The sequence below is a fragment of the Equus przewalskii genome, chromosome 9 (assembly GCF_037783145.1).
Source record: "Equus przewalskii isolate Varuska chromosome 9, EquPr2, whole genome shotgun sequence".
NCBI classification, from domain to species: domain Eukaryota; kingdom Metazoa; phylum Chordata; class Mammalia; order Perissodactyla; family Equidae; genus Equus; species Equus przewalskii.
Genome location: NC_091839.1, coordinates 10,663,261 through 10,686,762, shown reverse-complemented (window position 1 = coordinate 10,686,762; position 23,502 = coordinate 10,663,261). Strand labels below are relative to the sequence as shown.

At 39.0% G+C, this 23,502-nt stretch overlaps 1 protein-coding gene across 11 annotated transcripts in view; it reads left to right on the top strand.

The window, feature by feature from the left end:
* The window catches only part of LOC103558848 (zinc finger protein 780A), a 34,275-nt gene that overhangs the window by 8,109 nt on the left and 2,664 nt on the right, over positions 1-23,502 (top strand). For 10 of the 11 annotated variants that reach the window (XM_008532072.2, XM_008532076.2, XM_008532073.2 and 7 more), the window contains 2 exons: positions 775-873; positions 8,580-12,315. In XM_008532072.2, the coding sequence (XP_008530294.2) occupies positions 775-873; positions 8,580-11,452 (2,972 nt within the window). In that variant the 3' untranslated portion in view covers positions 11,453-12,315. Of the gene's footprint in view, positions 1-774; positions 874-8,579; positions 12,316-23,502 lie in introns of those variants that run through there. The other variant, XM_070557757.1, reaches the window with a different exon arrangement.

The following is a 23,502-nucleotide window of genomic DNA, read 5'->3' as shown; positions in this document are numbered from 1 at the left end:
GAAACCAAGTTTCACATTGTGTTTGATTGCAGAATTACTGTAGGCTATCTGGGTTTTTTTCCTGACCCGCCTGCAAGGAGAATAGTGTTTTGAATTTTTCTAAAAAGCCTCTATGATGTCCATAATTTTGATTGGGTCAACTGAATTTGTTTAAAACTGAAGTGGACACATTCCATGTCCTTCAGCAAACATTCCATTCCCTGCCATGTAGTTGAAAGTTGCAAGCCATGAAGTTTGTATTTTTCATTGAATGAATATACGAAGAAAGAACAAAAATGTCTAAAAAGGCAAAATAAATAACAACAATAAGCGTAATAATAGTTAGCTTTGTAGTGCTAAATACCGGGCAGTGTTCGAAGCGTTTTACATGTATTAACTAATTTCATTTTAATGTCAGTCCTATAAGATAGGTATTATTATCATCCCCTTTTTAGAGATGGGCAAACTGAGGGACGGAGAGTTTAAATAGCTTGTCTAAGGTTCTACTGCTAGTGGCTGACAGAGGATTTGAACGAGGCGGTCAGGCTTGAAGGTTCATGTTCTCAACCACTAAGTTATAATTCCACGCCAAGGGCAGACCCTATATGACTTTAAATGATGCTAAGTCCTTTTTCTAAGATCACCGGTCTCTTATTCAATTCTCGTACCCTTCTCTGAAGTCTTTCTCAGTATCATTTTGACTTTTAACTAGTTGTAAATTTAACCAGGTCTCAAGTGAAGATTTTTTTTTTTAATTAAAAATTTCTACATCATGTGTCATTTTTTTCTTTTAAGGAGGAAGTTCCATTTCTAAGCCAGATGTCATTACCCTCCTGGAGCAGGAGAAAGAGCCGTGGATGGGTGTGAGGAAAGAAACAGGCGGACAGAACCCAGGTGAGTGAGGGGAAAGCCAGCAGGGGGCCGTAATCGTTGGGGCCCCCCCGTGGTCAGAGAGGAGTCACACCCCTGAGAGGTGGTTTGGAAACCTTCCTTCGAAGACCCAAGGCCTCTTAGATAAAAACGCCTGATCTCTGGGAAGGAAATAAAGATCACAGCACGAGCTATTGGAGGAACTTCGTCTTTTACTGATGACTGAATTTCTCTTCTCTTATTCCCCTCCCCTTTTAGTGCTGAGTGCCTGCTTTCTTTCCCAGAATAAACTTAAAAAAATTTTCTTTTAAAGATTGCACCTGAGTTAACATCTGTTGCCAATCTTCTTTTTTTTTCCTTCTTCTTCTCCCCAAAGCCTCCCAGTACATAGTTGTATATTCTTAGTTGTGGGTCCTTCTGGTTGTGCTGTGTGGGACGCTGCCTCAGCGTGGCCTGATGAGCAGTGCCAGGTCTGCACCCAGGATCCAAACCAGCGAAACCCTGGGCCGCCAAAGCAGAGCGCACGAACTCAACCACTCGGCCACGGGGCCGGCTCCTAGTATAAACTTTTAACGTAGATTTTGCATCCAGCTGCTTTCCAGCCCTGCTTTGCATTTAGATTTCTATATGTGCTTCCCCTGTCTAAAGAATGTATTCTTATATTCAGCAAATATTTATCGAGTGCCCACTGCAGGCAAGGCCCTGTGGTTGGCACTGTCCATACAGTGAAACAAACGTGACTGATAAAGTCCTGCTCTCTCTCCTGGACTCCACCTGCAGTGGGCAAGATGTAGATTAAACCAATAAGCAAATGACTAGATCAGTAACGTCACGAATCATGCTGTGCAGACAAGTAAATGGGAATAAGGTGGTGAGAATGACAGAGCCCGAGTGGTCAGGGGACGTGTCTTGAAGTGGGCATGCTCTCCCAAAAGTGGGGGTTCAGGCCCCATCCCTGGGCGAGAGCATTCTGTCTGAGCAGGAAGTGATCTCTGTGTGACTGGCAGCAGTAAGAAGGTTAGAGCCGAGGGGCCGGCCCCATTGGCCAAGTGGTTAGGTTCACGCGCTCTGTGGTCCGGGGTTCTCCGGTTTGGATCCTGGGTGTGGACCTACACACTGCTCATGTGGCCATGCCGTGGCAGCATCCCACATAGAGGAACTAGAGGGACGTACAACTAGGATACACAACTATGTGCTGGGGCTTTGGGGAGAGAAAAAAAAGAGAGGAATATTGGCAACAAATGTTAGCTCAGGGCAAATCTTCCTCACCAAAAAGCTACCTTAAAAAAAAAAAAAGAAAAGTTAGAGCCGAGGTGAAGGGAGAGTAGGAAGGAGGTCTGGGAGTTAGGCCAGGGCCAGACCAAACGAGGTTTTGGTCGTCACTGTGAGGAATAGGGAATGTTTTCCAAGTTATTTGTAGCCAATTACGATGTTTAAAATTTTCTTCATTTCGTAGTTTGTAAACAAACTATGACAAGAATCCAGAAAACCACATGAAACAAAGAATTGCGTGATTAGTTGTATTAAGGGTCACGCACTTTCACCACCAGGTCGTGAGTTAGGATTCTGTCAGCTGCGCCGGAGCCGGTCACGTGCCTCTTCACAAATTACAAGCCTTTCCCTCCCTGCGAGAAGAGTTTTCTTTAGAGTTTTATCATCTCAATGACCGTCTCCCACAGTCGGATTTATTTTGCCTGTTGTTTCAGAAAGTCTTTAGTCTCTTTGAAATTATAGGTTCTCGTAACCTTTTTTTATTCTTAACAGTTTTTTCTTGATAAGATTAGATCGTTTGTGCTCTGGTTTCCCACCATCTGGATTTTGCCGATTGCACCCTGTGGTATAGATTAGCATGTTCCTCTGTCCTCTGCTTCCTGTAGATTGATCCCTGGGTCTAGAAGTTTAACCTGACTCAGGTTTTGGGGTCGTTTTGGCAAGACTGTTGGCGAGGTGGCGGTGACATTCTTCAGTCGGTTGGCACACGATGTCGGGATGTCTAGTTTTAGTGATGTTCGCAGCCTTTGATGGTCCGTTACTGTGTCCATTAATTCATTAGAGCTTGCAGATTGGTGATACTCGAATTCTGTCATTTATTCTGTATCAGCTAGAGTGCATCTGTAAAGAGAAACTGCCTCATTTACTGCTTGGTTACTCAGTTATATAGATCATTTGGAAAAGTCCAGATAAATACTTGATTCTTTGCCTTTGTTTACCAGTTTTCTAAATAATGAGTTAGTTTCCTAGCATCCTTTCAAAGGTGACCTATTTTTTGTGATGACTGAATACATGGAATTAAAATATTTGATGTATTTTACTCTATTGTTACTATTTTGTGTTTGTGTTTGTGTGTGAGGAAGATTAGCCCTGAGCTAACATCCGGCGCCAATCCTCCTCTTTTTGCTGAGGAAGACTGGCCCTGAGTTAACATCTGTGCCCATCTTTCTCTATTTTATATGTGGGATGCCACCACAGCATGGCTTGACAAGCAGCGTGTAGGTCTACACGTGGGATCCAAACCAGCAAATCCCAGGCCGCTGAACTAGTGTGTGTGAACTCAACCACTTTGCCACTAGGCTGGTCCCAAGTTACTATTTTTACTGATGCTCAAATTGGTCCCCTCATTGGCCAGCGTGAGCCTCTTCAGCTTGGCTCCTGAGCCCTTTTAACCTGGCTCTGGTGGACTATGAGAGATTCCTGCTGTCTAGTAAGACAGCCTGTTCCAGGCCTGTCTTGTACATGTCCTTTTCCAAACCTGGAATAAGACGTTTCTCCAGAAAGCCATGGTTGGTTTGATGGAAAATAATGTTTCAAGACCGCAGTCTGGGTACCAGGGGTGCTCATCCTGCCTGGTTAGGTCATTGCTTTTAGGCATTTTCAGGGGACAGAGATAGGAAATAAACACGTGTAGTCTTGTTTTAAGGATAAATGCCCCACGAGTTGACACTGCTCTTTCTAACTCAGTTTTAGGATTGCAGGGTATTTACTTAACCTAATCTATCTTAAATCTGTGTCTTGTTTTTTCTCAAACTGAAATTCTTGGTTCTCAGCGATACTGGGGATAACAGAATATCCTATAATTACTGATTTGTTTTATCTCACATTATATGCAAAACATCCTGAGAATAACACGGCCAGCATTACCATGATGCTATGATTATTGAAAACAGATTGTGCTCTCCACGTTTTCTCCCCATTTTTTGTAGTTTTCCCATACATTTCAAAGTGCATTGTCATATGCTGTAATCTCATCTTGATAATCCTCATTTAGTGTGAATTCTCTAAGAATGTATGTGTGTGTGAGGTATCTCTGGTCAATTTGGTTGTTTGAACTTTTTCTCCTACACAGTCTTACGGGCTCATGGAACAATTTCCCTGAGTGTTTGTATGTTGATAACAGTTCAAAGTCTGTTCTTTTTTTAATATAACAATTAAGATATAATTTACATACCATAAAATTCACTCATTTAAGGTGTACCATTCAGAGGTTTTTAGTGTGTTCACAGACGGGCACATCTCTCACCACAGTCAGTTCTTTACCAGTTTCCTCACCCCAGAAAGAAACCCCATACCCATTAGCGCTCACTCCTCATTTCCCTCAATATATTTTCTAATTTTCTTGATTATTTATTTGACTCGAGTACTTTTTTCCCCTTAAATTTTCCCAGGTTTTTATGTTGAAAATGTTCAAACCTAGAGAAAAGTTAAAAGAATAAGTGAATTCCATTTAAAACTTGCCTGGGGGCTGGCCCCGTGGCCGAGTGGTTAAGTTCGTGCTCTCCGCTGCAGGCGGCCCAGTGTTTCGTTGGCACTACTCATCAAACTGCGCTGAGGCAGCATCCCACATGCCACAACTAGAAGGACCCACAACAAAGAATATACAACTATGTACTGGGGGGCTTTGGGGAGAAAAAGGAAAAAAAAGAAAATCTTTAAAAAAAAAATTAAAAAAACAAACAAAAAAAGCCACAAAAAAGTGTTGCCTGGATTCACCAATTGCTAGCATTTGCCATGTTTGCTATAAGTATTTATATATCGAAATATTTTAAACCGTTTTTACTGTCGTGTGGAGGGTTAAGTCACAGATATCATGACAGATACCTTAAATGCTTTAGCTTGCATCTCCTAAGAATAGGACATTATCGTAAATAACCTTTCATTATTCCTGATTGACTTCATTATCCTAATTAACCTAAATAACCTATCATTGTCACACCTAAGAAAATCATCATTGTTTCAGGCGCTTTATCTAAAGTACAGTTCATTGTTAAATATCTTTTTAATTTTTAATTTTTTTGTATGAGCGTGTTTCAATTTAGGATCAAATTAAGGTTCATAAATAGATTTATTGTTAGGTCTTTTTATTTCCTTTTAATCTAAACTTCTGTGCCTTAAACAAATTTTTATTTATTTATTTTTTACTTTGGCCTCTTTTTTTTAAAGAGTCCAAATCCAGGCCAGTTTTCTTAAAGCATGATATTCTGAATATGTGTGACTAAAAATTTTTCTCATGATTTGGTTCAGAAAACTCCACAATGGAGGCATAATTCCAATAGCATCCTATGAAGAATCACGTAATATCATGTCTGTATAGATTACTGTAATTTTGGTGAACCAAGTATGGCTTTTCCGTTTCCAAATAAATGAATAATCTCTGATATTGATCTGACAGCATGATTTTATTGTGGTCAGAAAATATGTTGTTTCACTCCTTTTAAGTACGTTGAGACTTGCTTTGTTTTATAATCCAGTATATGGTCAATTTTTATAAATGTTCTGTGTGATTGAAAAAGGAATGTGTGTTGGTAGTGTCAAGTTTGTTTTGTGTTTTTTATATATATGTGTATTTAATTTTTTAAAAAATCTACTTCTGCAAATTACTAAAAGAGGTATGTTAGAATCTCCCATTCAGTTTGTAGATGTGTTTTCCTTTATATTTTATCTATATTTGCTTCATATTGAAACCATTTTATTGGTGGCATATGAATATTTAATATCTCTTTGTTACCATGGCCTTAATGCAGGTGCATTATAGAAAATTAGTAGAGACAAGTCCGAATTAAAAATGTAACCCTCACAACTGTGTTCTTCAGTAATTCCTGGTTTACTCCTGTCCTTCCACACCTTCACACACATACGTACAGTTATTTCTGTTGAGCAAAATGAGATCCTGTTGAAATTTCTGTTTGATGACCTCCCTTTTCCAGTCACATCTCACTGAATAGTTCCCTCACGCTTTAGTTGTCTTACATCTGTGCTGTGGTCGCATTACGTGTACATACATTGAAAACCCCATCACATGATACAATTTTTCTTTCAACCATCAAACATGTTCTAAAGAACTCAAGAGGAAAAGATGGTCTATTATATTTACCCAGATAATTACCATTTCTTTTGATCTTCCTTCATTCTTGATGTTCCGGATTTTCTTCTGGTATCGTTTCCCTTTAGTCTGAAGAACTTCCTTTAGCAGGTCTTTAGAATAGGTCTGTTGGTGATATTCTTTTACTATTCTGTCATCTAAAAACATCTTTATCTCATCTTTATTTCTGACCAAGACTTTTTCAGGATGTAGAATGTGGGGCAGAATTTTCCTTTTAGCACTTTAAAATGTCGCGTCACTTCCTTCTGCCCTCCCTTGTTTCTGATGCGAAGCCTAGAGTCATTTGAATCGTTGTCCAGGTATTGGATAGGTAATGAGTTGTGAGTTTTTTGGGTGCTTTCAAGTATTTTTTCCTTTGTCTTTAGTTTTTACCAGTGTGATTATGATGAGTTTGGGTGTGGATTTCTTTAGGTTTATTCTCTTTGGGGCTCAGTGAGATTTTCGAATCTGTAGGTTTATGGATTTTTCCAAAATTGGAAAGGTTTTAGCCCTTTAGTTTAACATTTTTTCAGCTGTGCACACTTTTCCTCTCCTAGGATGCCCATGACATGAATGTGAGAGCTTTTGGCGTTGTCCTCCTGGTCCTTGTTGTGTGTTCATTTGTTTTTCGATCTTTTTTCTTTCTGCTGTTCAGATTGGATAAATCTTTCTCTATCATAAGTTCATTATTTTTTCCCTCTGTCTTCTCCAGTCTCCTATTGAGACCATCCAGCAATATTTTAATTTCAGTTATTATAGTTTTTTGTTCTAACTTTTCCGTGGTTCTTCTTTATACCTTCTACATCTTTGCTGAGATTTTCTATTTTTCCATTTGTTTCAAGAGTGTTTGTGGTTGCTTGTTGGAGCATTTGCATGATTACGGCATTAAAATTTTCGTCAGATAATTCCAACATCTGTCATCTTGGTGTTAGCATCTGTTGATTTTCTTTTAGAACCTGTTGATATATTTCAGCAGGCAATCAACCTAACTAGGTTCAAGCTTCAAGTTTCTACCTGCCTTCTGTGGTTTGTTTTCCCATTTTTACATATACTTGACCGATCTGGCTCACATGTGCATTTGTTTCCATTTGAAGTGATAGGAGAAAGGTCCTATTTATCAACTTTAATGGTTTTGGATGAGTGATAATTATGATAAGCCTTTCCCAGTGGCTTATTTTTGTATTATATACATTTATTCTCAGGCTAATTTCCTTTATCAATAATTCTCCAGTAATCTACTTAACAGCTATTATGTGCTATGAGCTTATTATTCACTGGTGAATGCTATCAGGATTGTGTCTGCCCATAGGCAGATTTAGGGATAAGAAAATATACAGAATAAGAAATGAGGCAATGAGGGGCCGGCCCCGTGGCCGAGTCGTTAAGTTCGTGCACTCCGCTTTGGCAGCCCAGGGTTTCGCCAGTTTGGATCCTGGGCACAGAAATGGCACTGCTCATTAGGCCACATTGAGGCGATGTCCCACATACCACAACTGGAAGGACCCACAACTAAAATATACAACTATGTACTTGGGGGATTGGGGGAGGAAAAGCAGAAAAAAAAAAGAAGATTGGCAACAGTTGTTAGCTCAGGTGCCAATCTTTAAAGAAAAAAAAAGAAAGAAATGGGGCAATGAATGAATGAAAGTAATTGAAACAGTTATGAAAGCAAGGAATGAGACTTGTGAATAGAGAATACAAGACAGAGACACACTTAGATAGGGCCCAACAGGCACAGCTGTACTGAGGAATATACTTATCCTGAGACTTAAAAGATGGGAGGGATGTCTCCTACAGGCAGCCCAGGCCACAGGATTCTTGGGTGATGAACTAGCCTGAGCAAAGCCTGAAGGTGTGGAAAAAATGTATCATGTTTTAGGTTTCTAAAACAAGGCAGTATGGAAGAGGTAGGGTACAAAGGATGACAGTAGCTTGGTATGAGTTCTTGTAAGGGTATCCATGGTAAGGGTTTTGGATTTTATTTTAAGAGTAAAGACAAACCGTTCAAACAGCTTTAAGTATGGATCCTTAAACTTTGATCTACATCAGAATGATCTGATAGAGATGTTGAAAATACAGCTTCGTAGGACTTATTCCTAAAAATTCTGATTCTTTGCATCTGAGTTAATTGAATATCAATATTTGTAACAAGCTTACCAAATGATTTTAACACCTAAATTTCACAAAGTTAATCTCTTCCCCTATTCTGAACATCACCATCTTACATAAACTTTCTTGACTATTGGAGCTCTTCTTATCCTTTTTCAACTTCTCTGAAAGTATTTTAGGTTTAAGTCATTCTATAATGGATTTTGTACATGTCTGTGTGTTACAGGACAATAAAAAATGTGTTTGCTTTTTCCTTTTCTTTCAGATTTGCAGTCAAACTCTGGAGCTGACAAGTCATCTACAGAAAATGATATTTATGAAATAAATTTGCCCAAACAGAGTGTAAAGGAAATAAGTAAAACTCCTGGCCTCAAGGCCTCCAGTTTTAGAAATGATTCAAAACACAGAAGTAAATTTGAGGGACCACAGGGACATCAAGAGGGACATGTCAATCAAAAGATAATCAGCCAGGAAAAAATGCCCACTTACACTCGCCGCACTTCTCTTATTCACAATACAGATAAACCATATGAATGTAAGGAGTGTGGGAAGTTCTTTAGTCGTGGTTCAAGTCTTATTCAGCATCAGAGTATTCATACTGGAGAGAAACCCTTTGAATGTAAGGACTGTGGGAAGACCTTTAGACTTTATCTGCAACTTACTCGACATCAGAAATTTCATACTGGTGAGAAACCCTTTAAATGTAAGGAATGTGGGAAAGGTTTTAATTTTCCCACTCTACTTAATCGCCATAAGAGCATTCACACAGGTGAGAAACCATTTGAATGTAAAGAATGTGGGAAATCCTTTAATCGTAGCTCAAACCTTGTTCAACACCAGAGTATTCATGCTGGTATGAAACCATATGAATGTAAGGAATGTGGGAAAGGCTTTAATCGTGGTTCCAATCTTGTTAAGCATCAGAAAATTCATTCTAGTGAGAAACCCTTTGTGTGTAAGGAGTGTGGGAAGGGCTTTAATTATCATTACCAACTTATTGAACACGGCCGAATTCATACTGGCAAGAAACCCTTTGAATGTAAAGATTGTGGGAAGGCCTTTAGTCTTCTGATACAGTTTGCTCGACATCAGAACATTCATAGTGGTGAGAAACCATTTGAATGTAAGGAATGTGGGAAGGTCTTCAATCGTGGCTCGAATCTTATTCAGCATCAGACTATTCATACTGGTGAGAAACCCTATGAATGTAAGGACTGTGGAAAGGCTTTTAGACTTCACCTACAGCTTTCTCGGCATCAGAAAATTCATACTGCTGAGAAATCCTTTGAATGTAAGGAATGTGGGATAGCCTTCAGACATCAGTACCAACTTATTGAACATCAGCGAATACATACAGGTGTGAAACCTTACGAATGTAAGGAATGTGGGAAATGCTTTCGTCGTCGTTCAAACCTTATTCAGCATCGGAGCGTTCATACTGGAAAGAAACCCTTTGAATGTAAAGAATGTGGGAAGACCTTTAGACTTCGTATACAACTCATTCGGCATCAGATATTTCATACTGGTGAGAAGCCTTTTGAATGTAAGGAATGTGGAAAAGCCTTTAGTCTTCCTACCCAGCTTAATCGCCACAAGAAGATTCATACAGGGGAGAAACCATTTGAATGTAAAGATTGTGGGAAGTCCTTTAATCGTGAGTCAAACCTCGTTCAACATCAGAGCATTCATGCTGGTCTGAAACCATATGAATGTAAGCAGTGTGGGAAAGGCTTTAATCGTGGTTCAAACCTTATTCAGCATCAGAAAATTCATTCTAGTGAGAAACCCTTTGTATGTAAGGAGTGTGGGAAGGCCTTTAGATATCATTACCGACTTATTGAACATTGTAGAATGCATACTGGTGAGAAACCCTTTGAATGTAAGGAATGTGGAAAGGCCTTTAGTCTTCTGACACAGTTTACTCGACATCAGAACATTCATAGTGGTGAGAAGACATTTGCGTGTAAGGAATGTGGGAAGACCTTCAATCGTGGCTCGAATCTTATTCAGCATCAGACTATTCATACTGGTGAGAAACCCTATGAATGTAAGGACTGTGGAAAGGCCTTTAGACTTCACCTACAGCTTTCTCGGCATCAGAAAACTCATACTGGTGAGAAACCCTTTGAATGTAAGGAATGTGGGATAGCTTTCAGACATCAGTACCAACTTATTGAACATCAGCGAATACATACAGGTGTGAAGCCATGTGAATGCAAGGAATGTGGAAAGGGCTTTAGTCATGCTACAGACCTTAGAGTACATCAGAGAATTCATACTGGTGAGAAACCCTTTGAATGTAAGGAATGTGGGAAGGCCTTTCAACATCATTACCAGTTTCTTGGGCATTACAGAATTCATACTGGTGACAACCCCTATGAATGTAAGGAATGTGGGAAATGCTTCACTCGTGGTAGAGACCTTAGAATACATCAGAGAATTCATACAGGTGAGAAACCATATCAGTGTGAAGAATGTGGGAAGGCCTTTAGTCGTAGCTCAAACCTTATTCAACACATTAAAATTCATACTGGTGAGAAACCCTATGATTGTAAAGAATGTGAAAAGGCCTTTAGCAGTAATTATGAACTGACTGTGCATCAGAGAATTCATACTGGTGAGAAACCTTATGAATGTAAGGAATGTGGGAAAACTTTTAGACTTAGCTCAGTCTTTACTGCACATCAGAGAATTCATACGGGTTTGAAACCCTATAAGTGTAAAGAATGTGGAAAGACCTTTAGCTGTAGCTCAAACCTTGTTCAACATGAGAGAATTCATACTGGTGAGAAACCTTATGAATGTAAGGAATGTGGGAAAACTTTTAGACTTAGTTCGGTGTTTATTGCCCATCACAGAATTCATACAGGTCTGAAACCCTATGAATGTAAAGAATGTGGGAAAGCTTTTACTGTGAATGGTCAGCTTACTCGACATCAGAAAATTCATAATCGCCAGAAGTCCTATGAATATAAGGAATGTGGGCAAACCTTAACTGGGTGTGAACAGTTGACTCAACAACAGAGAATGCGTACTGGGGAGAAATCCCGTGAGTATAAAAGAATGCAGGGAGACCTTTCATCATGGTCTGAGATTGGCTCTGACAGCACAGTATGTGTACTGGTGAGAAACTCTTGAGTGTAAGTAACGTGGGAATATTTGTAGTCACAGTAAACACCTTAGTGTTCAGAGAGGCCTTCTGATGAGAAAGTCTTTGAATGTAAGGAATATGGGGTAGCCTTCGTCTTCACAATTTACTAACCATAAAAGATATTTTACTAGATATGTTAATTTCATAAACTAGAGAAAAACTCTTACTGGAACAAATGTAAGAAAATGTCTACCTGAGGGACATACTTTATCATCATTGCCATTTCACTACCTGTGTGACATCAGGCTGGATGCTTATCTTTTTGCATCCTTTGTAATGGCAACAGTAGGTAGTATTGTTGTACAATTATGGGAATAAATGTGTTATATTAAATCCTTGAAAGAGTATTTGGCACATGCCTGTGCTCATAAAGAATAGCTTTACATTGTTTCATTAGCATTACTGCTATTGATGTGAGAGGAAATTGTATTATTACAAATAATTTAGAAAAGCCTCATCCATTCATCCATTTTTTAATTTTAAATAACTTCTGTATAAAATCTAGTAGGATGTAAAGAACAGAAGAGAATTTTCATGAAGAGCTCATTCCTTAAGTTATGTCAGAAAGTTAATGCTGGAAGAAACCCTGTGGGTTTAATGAGTGTGGAGGTGTTGAAAATACAGTTGTTGAAGAATCGGGGAGTTTTTGAAGCGATTTCTCTATAAAAATTTCAATAGGCAGAAAAACATATAATTGATGTTCTCTGTCCAGAAGTTGAGATCAATCAGATATTCACAAAAGAATAGCAAAATTAAAACTATCCACTTATGTATTATCCAACTCTTTATCATGAAAATTTTTACACATATGGCAAAGTTGAAACTATAAATAAATATCCATACACCCCTACCTAGATTCAAAGTTATTAACAATTTCGCATGTTTATTTTTCTGTGTATTTTTTGTTGTACCATTGAGAACATGTTTTAGACACCATGATTCTTTACCCCTTATCGCATCAGTATGTGTCTCCCAAACATAAAGGCAGGCTCTTCTGTAGCCATGGTACCATAATTACCCTTAAGGAAATCATTCATAATTCCACAGTATCTATCTTATATTCACATTTCTTTATTGGCCTCTCAAATGCTTTTTACAGCTGTTTCTTTTCTTAGGAGAATGCATTCCAGATTCTGCACTGTATTTGGTTGTTAGCTCTCTTTAGTCTCTTTTAGTCTGGAACAGTGACTCAAATTTTCTTAGGTGTCAGAGTCGCCTGTGGAACTTGGTAAAAATAAGCTCGGGCCCTGTCCTGCCCTCCTTCACTGAGCCGGGGCCTCTGTGTTCTGTACCAGTTCTTTAGGTGATTCGGATATGCACCACAGAGAGCCACTGGTCTAGAACATTCTCTCTTTTTTTGATGTTGACTTGAGAAGTCTAGGAAAATTGTCTGCCAGGTGTTTGATTTTTTGTTTCTTTCTAGTGTCATTTAGCCTTGCTCTATCCTTTATAGAGCAAGTTAGGTCTAGCGGCTCCATTATGTTCAGATTAAATGTATTTTGGGGGAAGAATACTTTGTAATGTTTGTATGTCACAGCATGTCAGAAAACATTTAAGGGCAGGTTGTCACTTTGTTGGTGAAACTGAGTTTGATCATTTAGGTAAGATGCTGGCTTTCAGATCCCTGTTGTCGAGCTCTAGTTTGCAGCTGGTAAGTAATTTGTGTGGAGAGTTTGTCACCTCTTTGGAAATTTATAATCATGTGTATTTAAATCCTGGATCAAACGGAAAATAAAAATTGAAATAGACAATTCAGGAATGAACGACATTAAGATGTCAACATAATTGAACTTGTGGGATGTGAGTGAAGCCGCGCTCTGTACAAAGTTAGGATCCTTCGGTGTATAAAGGAAACCAAGAGTGTTTTGATGAGAATTTGTTTTTTGTTGTTCAGCACTCTGTACCCAGCACTCTATACCCAGCACTCTATACCCAGCACCTGTACTATGCCTGGCACCTGAGAAATTGATTAACTTTGGGAAAAAAATTTAAGCCGAACAGAATAAAACATAGGCCAACATCAGGAAGCAACAGAGTAAAAGTGAGGATTAATAGTTCAGAAACAGACTTCATCCATTTTTTTATTTTTTTCCAGCTTTATTGAGACATAGTTGACATATAACACTGCGTAAGTTTAAGGTGTGCAACATAATGATTTGATACATGTATATATTGCAAAATGATTACCACTGTAAGTTTAGTTAACACATCCATCACCTCACAGTTACTTTTTGTGTGTGTGATAAGAACTTTCAAGACTTACTGTCTTAGCAACTTGTAAATATACAATACAGTATTGTTAACTTCAGTCACAATGCTGTACATTACATCCCCACAACTTAGAACTGGAAGTTTGTGCCTTTTGACCATGTTCACCCATTTCCCCCCAACTCTCCACCACTGGCACCCAGCAGTCTGTTCCATGTTTCTGAATTCAGTGTTTTTAGATTCCCCATATAAGTGAGATCATACAGTATTTATTGTTTCTGTTTGACTTATTTCACTTAGCACCGTGCCCTCAAGGTTCATCTATGCTGTCAAAAATGGCAGGATTTTCTTGTTTTTTATGGCTGAATAATAGTCATGTATATACACATATATACCACAGTTTCTTTGTCTGTTCATCCATTAGTGGACATTTAAGTTGTTTCCATTTCTCGGCTATTGTAAATAATGCTGCAATGAACGGGGTAGGTGGGGGTGCCGGTATTTCTTCAAGGTAGTATTTCATTTCCTTTGCCTATATACCCAGCAGTGGAAATGCTGGCTCATATGGTAGTTCTATTTTTAATTTTTTGAAGAACTTCCATACTCTACCATAATGGCTGTACCAATTTACATTCCCACCAGCTGTATACAAGGGGTCCCCTTTGTCCACATCCTCACTAGCATGTCTCTCTTGTCTTTTTGATAATAGCCATTCTGATAGGTGTGAGGTGATACCTCATTGTGGTTTTGATTTGCATTTCCCTGATGATTCGTGGTACTGAGCTTTTTATGTACCTATTGGCCATTTGAATATCTTTGGGAAAATGTGTTGAGGTCCTTTGCCCATTTTTAAATTGGATTATGTGGGGGGGTTTTTTTGCTATGAGTTGTATGACTTCCTTATATATTTTGTATATTAACCTCTTATCCAATATGTGGTTTGCAAATACTTTGTCCCATTCTGTAGGTGGCCTTTTCATTTTTGATCCTTTGTTTTGCTGTGCAGGAGTCTTTTCCTTTGATGGACTCCCACCTGTTTATTTTTGTTTTGGTTACTTGTGCTTTAGGGGCCATTTCTAAAAAAATCATTGCCAAGACCAGTGTCTTGGGGAGGGAGATTTTCCCCTATGTTTTCTTCCAGGAGTTTTATGGTTTCAGGTCTTACATTTAAGTCTTTAATCCATTTTAAGCTCATTTTTGTGAGTGGTGTAAGAGAGGAGTCTGGTTTCATTCTTCTGCATGTGAAGACCCCATTTTCCCAGCACCATTTATTGCAGACATTGTCTTTTCTCTATTGACTGTTCTTGGCTCCCTTATCAAATATTACTTGACTATATATGTATGGGTTTATTTCTGGGCTCTCAGTTTTTTCCCATTGTTCTATATGTCTGGTTTTATGCCAATACAATACTGTTTTGCTTATTATAGCTTTATAACATAGTTTGAAATCAGAAAGTGTGATGCCTCCAGCTTTGTTCTTTTGTTTCAGGATTACTTTGGCTACTCTTGGTCTTTTGTGGTTCCATATGAATTTTAGGACATTTTACCAGTATTAATTTTTTCAATCCATGAATACAGGATATCTTTCCATTTATTTGTGTCTTCAATTTTTTTCATGAATGTCTTATAGTTTTCAGTGTACAGATCTTTCATATGCTTGGTTAAATTTATTCCTAACTATTTTGTTGTTCTTTGATGCTGTTATAAATAGGACCGTTTTCTTTATTTCTTTGTCAGGTAATTAGTTTTTAGCATATGAAAACACTACTGCTTTTTGTATGTCAATTTCATATCCTGCAACATTACTGAATCCATTCATTAGATCTAACAGTTTTTTGGTGGAGTCTTTAGGGTTCTCTCTCAAAAAGATCATTTATATGCATATAGAGACAATTTGACTTCCTCCTTTCCTATTTGGATGCCTTTTATTTCTTTTTCTTGCCTGATTGCTCTGGCTAGGACTTCCAGGACTACGTTGAATAGGAGTGGTGAGAGTGGGCATCTTTGTCTTGTTTCTGATCTTAGAAGAAAAGCTTTCAGCCTTTCACCACTGAGTATGATGTTTGCTGTGGGCTTGTCACGAATGGCCTTTATTATATCAAGGTATGTTTCTTCTCTATGGAATTTGTTGAAAGTTTTCATCAAGAAAGGATGTTGAATTTTGTAAAATGCTTTTCTGCATATAATTTGTATCTTTTAATCTTAATGTAGTGTATCCAATTTATTGATTTGCATATATCGAACTATCCTTGCATTCCAGGGCTGAGTACTGCTTGATTGTAGTGTGGGATCCTTTTAATGTGCTGTTGAATTCTGTTTGCTAGTATTTTGTTAAGAATATTTACATCTATATTCATCAGGGATACTGGCCTGTAGTTATCTTGTAGTATCTTTATCTGGCTTTGGTATCGGTAATGCTGGCCCTGTGAAATGAATTTTGGAGTGTTCCTTCCTCTCTGTTTTTGGAGGAGTTTAAGAAGTATTCGTATTAATTCTTCTTTAAATGTTTGGTAAAATTCACAAGTGAAACCGTCAAGTCTGCGGCTTTTCTTTATTGGGAGATCTTTGATTACTGATTTAATCTCCTTGTTATTGATCTGTTCAGGTTTTCTATTTCTTCATGATTCAGTCTTGGTAGGTTGTAAGTTTCTAGGAGTGTGTCTGTTTCATCAAGGTTATCCAGTTTGTTGGCATACCGTTGTTCATATACTCTGTTATGATCCTCTCTATTTCTCTTTAATCAGTAGTAGTGTAATCAAAGTAATCAATTTAATCACTTTTGCTTCTGAGTTTAGTCTTCTCTCTTTTTTCCCTTAGTCTACCTAGTTAAAGGTTTATAAATTTTGTTGCTCTTTTCAAAGAACCAACTTTAGTTTCATTGATTTTCTCTATTGTTTTTCTCTTCTCTATTTTGTTTGTCTCTACTTTAATTTTTATTATTTCCTTCCTTCTGCTAGCTTTAGATTTAGTTTATTCTTTTTCTGGTTCCTTAATAAAGTTAGGTTGTTGATTTGTCATCTTTCTTGTTTTCTAATGTAAGTATTTATAGCTATAAATTTCTCACTTAGCACTGCTTTTGCTGTGCCTCAAAAGTTTTGGTGTGTTTTTTGTTTTCATTCATGTCTAAGTATTTTCTAATTTCCCTTATGATTTCCTCTTTGATCCATTTGTTGTTTAAAAGTGAGTTGTTTGATTTCCACAGTTTTGTGAATTCTCCAATTTTCCTTTTGTTTTTAGTGTCTAACTTCATCTTGTTGTGGTCAGTGAACATATTCTGTATGATATCTATCTTGTGAAGTCTGTTGAGACTTAATTTGTGACCTAACATAGGATCGTCCTGGGAAATGTCCCCTTGCGCTTCAGATGAATATGTATTCTTGTTGGATAGTGTTCTGTATATGTCTGTTAGATCTCGTTGGTTTATTGCATTAAGTCTTATGTTTGTTCACTTATCTTCTGTCTTGTTCTGTCCGTTATTGTGAGTGGGGTATTGAAGTCTCCAGCTGTTATCGCAGACCTATTTCTCCCTTCAATGCTGTTAGTTTTTGCTTCATATATTTTGATGGTCTGTCATTAGATGCATAAATGTTTATAACTGTTATAACTTTTTTCTGTATTGAGCCTTTTATTAATATATATAATGTCCTTTGTTTCTTGTAACCTTTTTTGATTTCAAGTGTATCTTTTCTGATATTAGTATAGCTACACCCGCTCTCTTTTGGTTACTATTGGCGTGGACTTTTTTTTTCCATCCATTCACTTTCAACCTGTTTGTGTCTTTGAATTTCAAGTGAGTCTCTTATAAAGAGCATATAGTTGGATCCTCTGTTTTTCTCCATTCTGCCAGTCTCTGTCTTTTGATTGGAACAGTTTGATTTATGTACATTTAAAGTAATTATTGATAAGGAGGGACTTACTTCTGTCATTCTGTCATTGTGCTACTTGCTTTCTATATGCCTTATAGTTTTTTGTCACTCACTTCCTGCATTACTGTCTTCTTTTGTGTTTAGTTGATTTTTTATAGTGAAATGTTTAAATTCCTTTCTTATTTCATGTTGTGTATATTTTATAGCTGTTTTCTTTCTGGTTATCATGGGGATTGCGTTTAGCATCCTAATTTGGATTTATACCAGCTTAACTTCAATCACATACAAAAACTCTTCTCCTTTACAGCTCTGTCTCCACTCTTTTGATTGCTGATGCCACATAATTATCTCTTTATACATTGTGTGCCCCAAAACATAAGCAAATATAAAATGCATTAGTCTCTTAAATTACGTAGCAAACAAGATTTGGAGTTATAAACCAAAGTTACAGTAATACTAAATGTCATGTCGTTCCCACCCTGTTGATAGTGATGCTATCAGCCAAGGATGCCTGAGGCACTTGCCCGAGCCCACATTCCTGGTAGCGAGCGCTCAGACACTTCCACCACTGGGGCCAGCGTTGTGGCTGGACTGGCCCTTGTGGTTTTTGTTATGACTGCAGGATGCACCTCAGCAGCAACCACGAGGGATCGCTGAAGAACAGCTTTTATCACTTACAGGTTCTGGAGGACACATGGCACCCCCACGGGCCCCATCGAGGTGAGATTGCAGGTAGAGGGAGAGCGTACAGACCTGGGGCTCTGCCTTTATTAGGGACCAAGGGTGGGTGTCCAGGGTTTCACCAGTTCACTCTTTATTCATTAAAGCCCAAGAGCAGGAATTAGGGCGCTGGAACAGAAGCAGGATCACCCAAGTCGTCAGTTTTCTAGGTTCCCCGGGACTTTCCGAAAGAGGGAGCTTCAGGGGTGGGGGCAGCCTGATTCCTTATCTGCCTGTTTCCTAGTTGGGTCAACAGCTGGCAATGTGTTTATTCAAGATGGACGTCTTTGGAAATGGGTGCCTCTGCAATCAAACTCTCAATATCAGGCACTACACTACACTAGCTTTACACTAATAATTGTTTTTTTTTTCTTTAAATGTATTAGTCTCTTAAGTCATGTAGAAAACAAAAAGTACAACCACAAAACATTGTTTACTAGCTTTTATAGTTGCCCATGTATTTCCCTTTGTTGAGATCTTTGTTTCTCTGCATGGCTTCAAGTTACTGTCTGAGTGTCTTCATTTCACTCTGCAGGGCTCCCTTGAGCATGTCTTGCAGGGTTAGATCCAGTGGTCACGAACTCCTTCAGCTTTTCTTTATCTGGGAATGTCTTAATTTCTCCCTCACTTTTGAAGGACAGTTTTTCCAGATAAAGGATTCTTGGTTGACATTTTTTTTTTTCTTTTAGCATTTTGAATATACTGGCCCACTGTCTTCTGGCCTCTAAGTTTCTGATGAGAAATCTGCGTATAATCTTATTGAGGATCGTCCTCATATGTGATGATTCACTTCTCTCTCGTCACTTTCAAGAGTCTTTGTCTTTTGAAAGTTTGATTATAGTGTGTCTTGGTGGGAGTCTCTGAGTTCCTCTTATATGGAGTTTGTTGAGCATGTTGGATTTTTATATCTTTCATCAAATTTGGGAAGTTTTCAGCCATTATTTCTTCAGATATTCTCTATGCCCTTTTCTCTCTCCTCCTTCCTGGACTCCCCTGATGCGTGTGTCGGTCCACCTGATGGTGTACCATGGGTCCCTTAGGGTCTGTTTGCTTTTCTTCAATATTTTTTGTTTCTGTTCCTCATACTCAGTAATTTCCATTGTCCTTTCTTCAAGTTCTCTGAGTCTTCCTTCTGCCTGCTCAAATCTGGCTTTGAGTCCCTCTAGTGAATGTTTTCATTTCAGTACTTTTCAGCTCCAAAATATCATTTTGAATTCTTTTTAGGTCTTCTGTCTCTTTATATTGATGTTTCTGTTTTGTTCAGACATTTTTTCTTGACTTTCTCCACGTTTTCCTTTAGTTCTTTGAGCATCTTTAAAACAGTTGTTTTAAAGTCTGTGGTATATCTGCCATTAGTTCTTTTTCAGTGACAGTTTCTGTTGATTTATTTTCTTTGAATGGGTCATACTTTCCTATTTCTTTGTATGCTTTGTGATTTTTTTCTTGAAAACTGGACATCTGAATCTAATAATGTGTTAACTCTAGAAATCAGATTCTCCCTTTTCCCCAAGATTTGCTGGTTTTTTTGTTACTGTTTTTGTTGTAGACTGTCTCTGTGCCAAGGGTAAGCCTGAGGTGTGAACATAAGGTCTTTTCTGAGCTTTTCCCTGTATATAGACTTGGTTTTGAACGTCCTAGTCTTTAATGTCCAGCTCCTGAAAGAGGAAAAAGTGAAAAATGAAGGGGGAAAAGGGGCGCTGACCCTTTAAATACCTTGGAAGTCACTGTAGCTGGAGGGGGAGGGGCTTGCAACAGTGTGACGGGAGATGCAACAACAGTGGCTGCCTGCCTCCTTGTCTGCACCTCTGTGGTCAGAAACAGCAGTCAGAGGCCAGCTCCAGCCAGAGTGGGTAAGTTCGCATGCTCCACTTGGGGGGCCTGGGTTTGTGGGTTTGGATCCTCGCTGTGAACCTACACTACTCATCAGCCATGCTGTGGCAGCAACCCACATACAAAATAGAGGAAGATTGGCACAGATGTTAGCTCAGAACCAATATTCCTCAAGCAAAAAGAGGAATATTGGCAACGAATGTTAGCTCAGGGTGAATCTTCCTTGGCAAAAAAAAGAAAGAAAAAAAGAAACAGCAATCAGACCAAAGATCTCTGATATTTGGAAGACAGGGTACTTTTTACCTGTCCTGGCTCCTGCAAGGTGTGCACACGCTGCTCTAGGAATACATGCACAGCTGCCTGCCATGTGGCTGGGTGTGGGGGTTGAGTAGCTGCTACTGTGCTAAGAGCTGAAATTGAGTGAAATTAACTGCAGCTCACTGTTTGAATCTTCCCCTGGGAGTTTCAAGCCTCAGTATCTCCAGAGTTCCAAAATAGTTACATCAGACGTACTCTGCCAGTGCAGTTGTCTAGCTGGAGAGAGAGTCCTGGTGCTTCCTACTCTGCCATCCTCCTAGAGTCTTCCCAAGTGATATCTTTTGAGTATCAATATGAAGTGGTTTTAGTAGACTCTGCTTGTTCCAATTAACCATTGCACTAATTATCATGATTGGGTGATGCTCAGATTGGCCAGTAGGAATCCATTTACATTTGTTCCTTTGATTATTCCTGTTCTCCTTAAAGGGATAATTGTTTTCAGGCCTCAAGAAGATACATCAGGCTGACCTTGTTCTTTGGTTCATATTTCCTGCCTGCCTTGTCCTGAGTTAGAGAATCAACTGTCCTCTTAGGGAGTCCTAGTTCCCTTTAGAGGTAAAGACCATTAGAGACCAAAAATTCAGTTTAGAGATGTCTGTGATAGTTGGAGGTATGAAAAAGAGCTACCGCTTCTGTTAGAATAGTTTTAGTAGAGTCAGAATTGAAAAGGTCATTTTAAGGCCATAGGTTCACAATGGTTTTTCTCAACTTAGATTTACAGTTTGCTCTTTTTTGCCTTTGGTCAAAAGACTTAGTGTTATGGTGACAGCTGGAAGGTTTACCTCCTGCTGGGGCGCCTGCCTGGAAGAGTAGTTAATGTGCTTGCCCATCATGGGACATGTTGGTCTGATGCAAGTGTGTTGTGATATTTCTCAGTAGTGTCATGAGAGACTTGTGTTTTAGAAAATTCAATCATGGATAATATACTTAATGTTGCATAGAATCCCCAGAAAAGAGTAAAAACTGTAGACAAGATTTCTGTCAACCTTTTATGGAGTATTGTAATAATCCAGTTAGAGATGCAAAGGACGAGGGACCTGTGTGTGTTAATTTCCGGGATCCCATTTCATTTCACTGAGTTCTGCACCAGTCGTGGTCTCCAGGGTTCCACTGCGGTTACTTATTATTGGTCAAAGTGAAACTATCCCCTTAGATTCTCCAGTGAGTGAAAGCCTACTTATCAGTCCCGCATATCCATTATATCCTGCTTCCATGGTTACAGACCAACTGATTTTTATTAGCAGTTTATTATGACTCTCCAGAATAAGGATTGTATTTATTTCTCCAAGGTGTCGCTATGTCATATAACTTATGGCCAGTGGAATGTGAGTGAATATTTTGACAATTCCAGAACCTTCTCTTAAAGACAACTGGCTTAATATATTAATATTTGAGGAATCTGGGTGAAGGCTATCCAGAAATTTTTTGTATTATTCTTGAAAGTCTTCTGTAAGTCTGAAAGCTTCATTCCATTCTGATGCCAGGGATGGCAACATTTATGAGGTATTTGGAGCAGAGACACTATGCCAGGCTTAGACTGTCTACATACATATTTTGTGATAGAGAAGTTCACTTTTATCTTGTTTGATCCACTTTTATTTAAGGCAGCCTTAGTGTTTTCCTCACGACCAAATGTAATCTCAAGCAAAGCATTCAGATTGTCACGTATTGAAACTAAAGACAGTCAGTATTCCTGCCTGTCTTCTCGAACTCAAAGGCCCAAATCTGTAGAGAACCGAATCTCTCTCCCATGTATGTTGTCATCTACTCCCATACCTAATTAAAATCATGGCACCTGTAAGGGAGACACTCACTTTTCCTTCAAGAATGTGTGTTTCTGCCACAACAGGGATCCTTCAGAATGAGGTGATAGAAGGTACTAAATTATTGTTGAATGAATATATGAGGTTCCCCTTCTGGGTTGTGGGGTGAAGAGGTGGCTCTTCAGACCCATTCCCAAGTTAAACAAGTAAAGCTGGGGAAAAAACATCTATAAAAACAACCACCAGCCATTTAGAGTCTGAAATGTGTCCTAAGGGCATATAGCAATTGAAATATTTATCAAGAAAACCTACTAAAACATGGAAAGAACAGCAAGTCTATGGCATTTAGGACATGACCTCGCCCTTCCTCCCGTCTACAGCTCACCGTGATAGAAGCTTCATTCTAGGTAGGTGTGGCTGAGAAGATGGGGCTCCCTCTCCCTCCAGATCCCAGTCAAGGGTTACCACATCTCAAAGTAAGGGGCAGGCTGCCAGCATTTCTCATCACCACCCACACGCAGCCAAAGAGGCTAAACTCCTGATGAGTATGGCTGAGAGGTTGGGAGCTCCCTTCCTCCACCCAGCCCTGACCTGTAGGCACAGTGAGCCCAGAATCCTGGGACCCTGACTGCCCTCATTGCAGCTCACCTGTAACACAACTTCCACACCAAGAGAGGCAGGCCAAGAAGAACAGGGGCTACCAACAAGCACAAAGCCCAGAATAGTGTTTCGGAGATTTTGCCCAGAGGAAGAGGCAGTCCACAAGAGCTCTGAAGCTGTCTCTAAAGGAACTGTTGAAATAGTGTGGGAAAGTTCAAGGCTAAAGGCAGTGTTGAAAAAAATAGCTTCTCTTAATTAAAAATGATAGTGTAAACCATAGGCTAGCTATTTCATCAGGCAGATCCAGGTAAAGAGCTAATAAGAGCCTTCCTGAGGTGAAGACAAACCTCAAAGGCTGGCCTTAAAAACTAGCCCTGCCTTAAATTAAATTGGATCAGGCTACTGAGCATTTTATGTCCCCAGGGAACTGTTGAAAACAGCAGAGCAATCAGCAGGAAATTAGCGGAGCCTAGTGGGCTGGGAATAATAGCAAATGAGGCAGACAGCTTCAGAGAGAGATCAGGGAAGAAGACAGTCAAAGAAACTCCTGCTTAAATAATTGTCATCCCAGGGTGGCTGCACACACTCAAGCCTACACCCTCTGAGGAGCAACACTAAAGGCTTCACACTGCAAAGGGAAATAGATTTCACTGAAGTAGCCTAGCCAAAACACAAAACAGGCAGAAAACCACACAAGTCTGGGGGAGGGAGGAGAGATTGGTATCTGCAGTT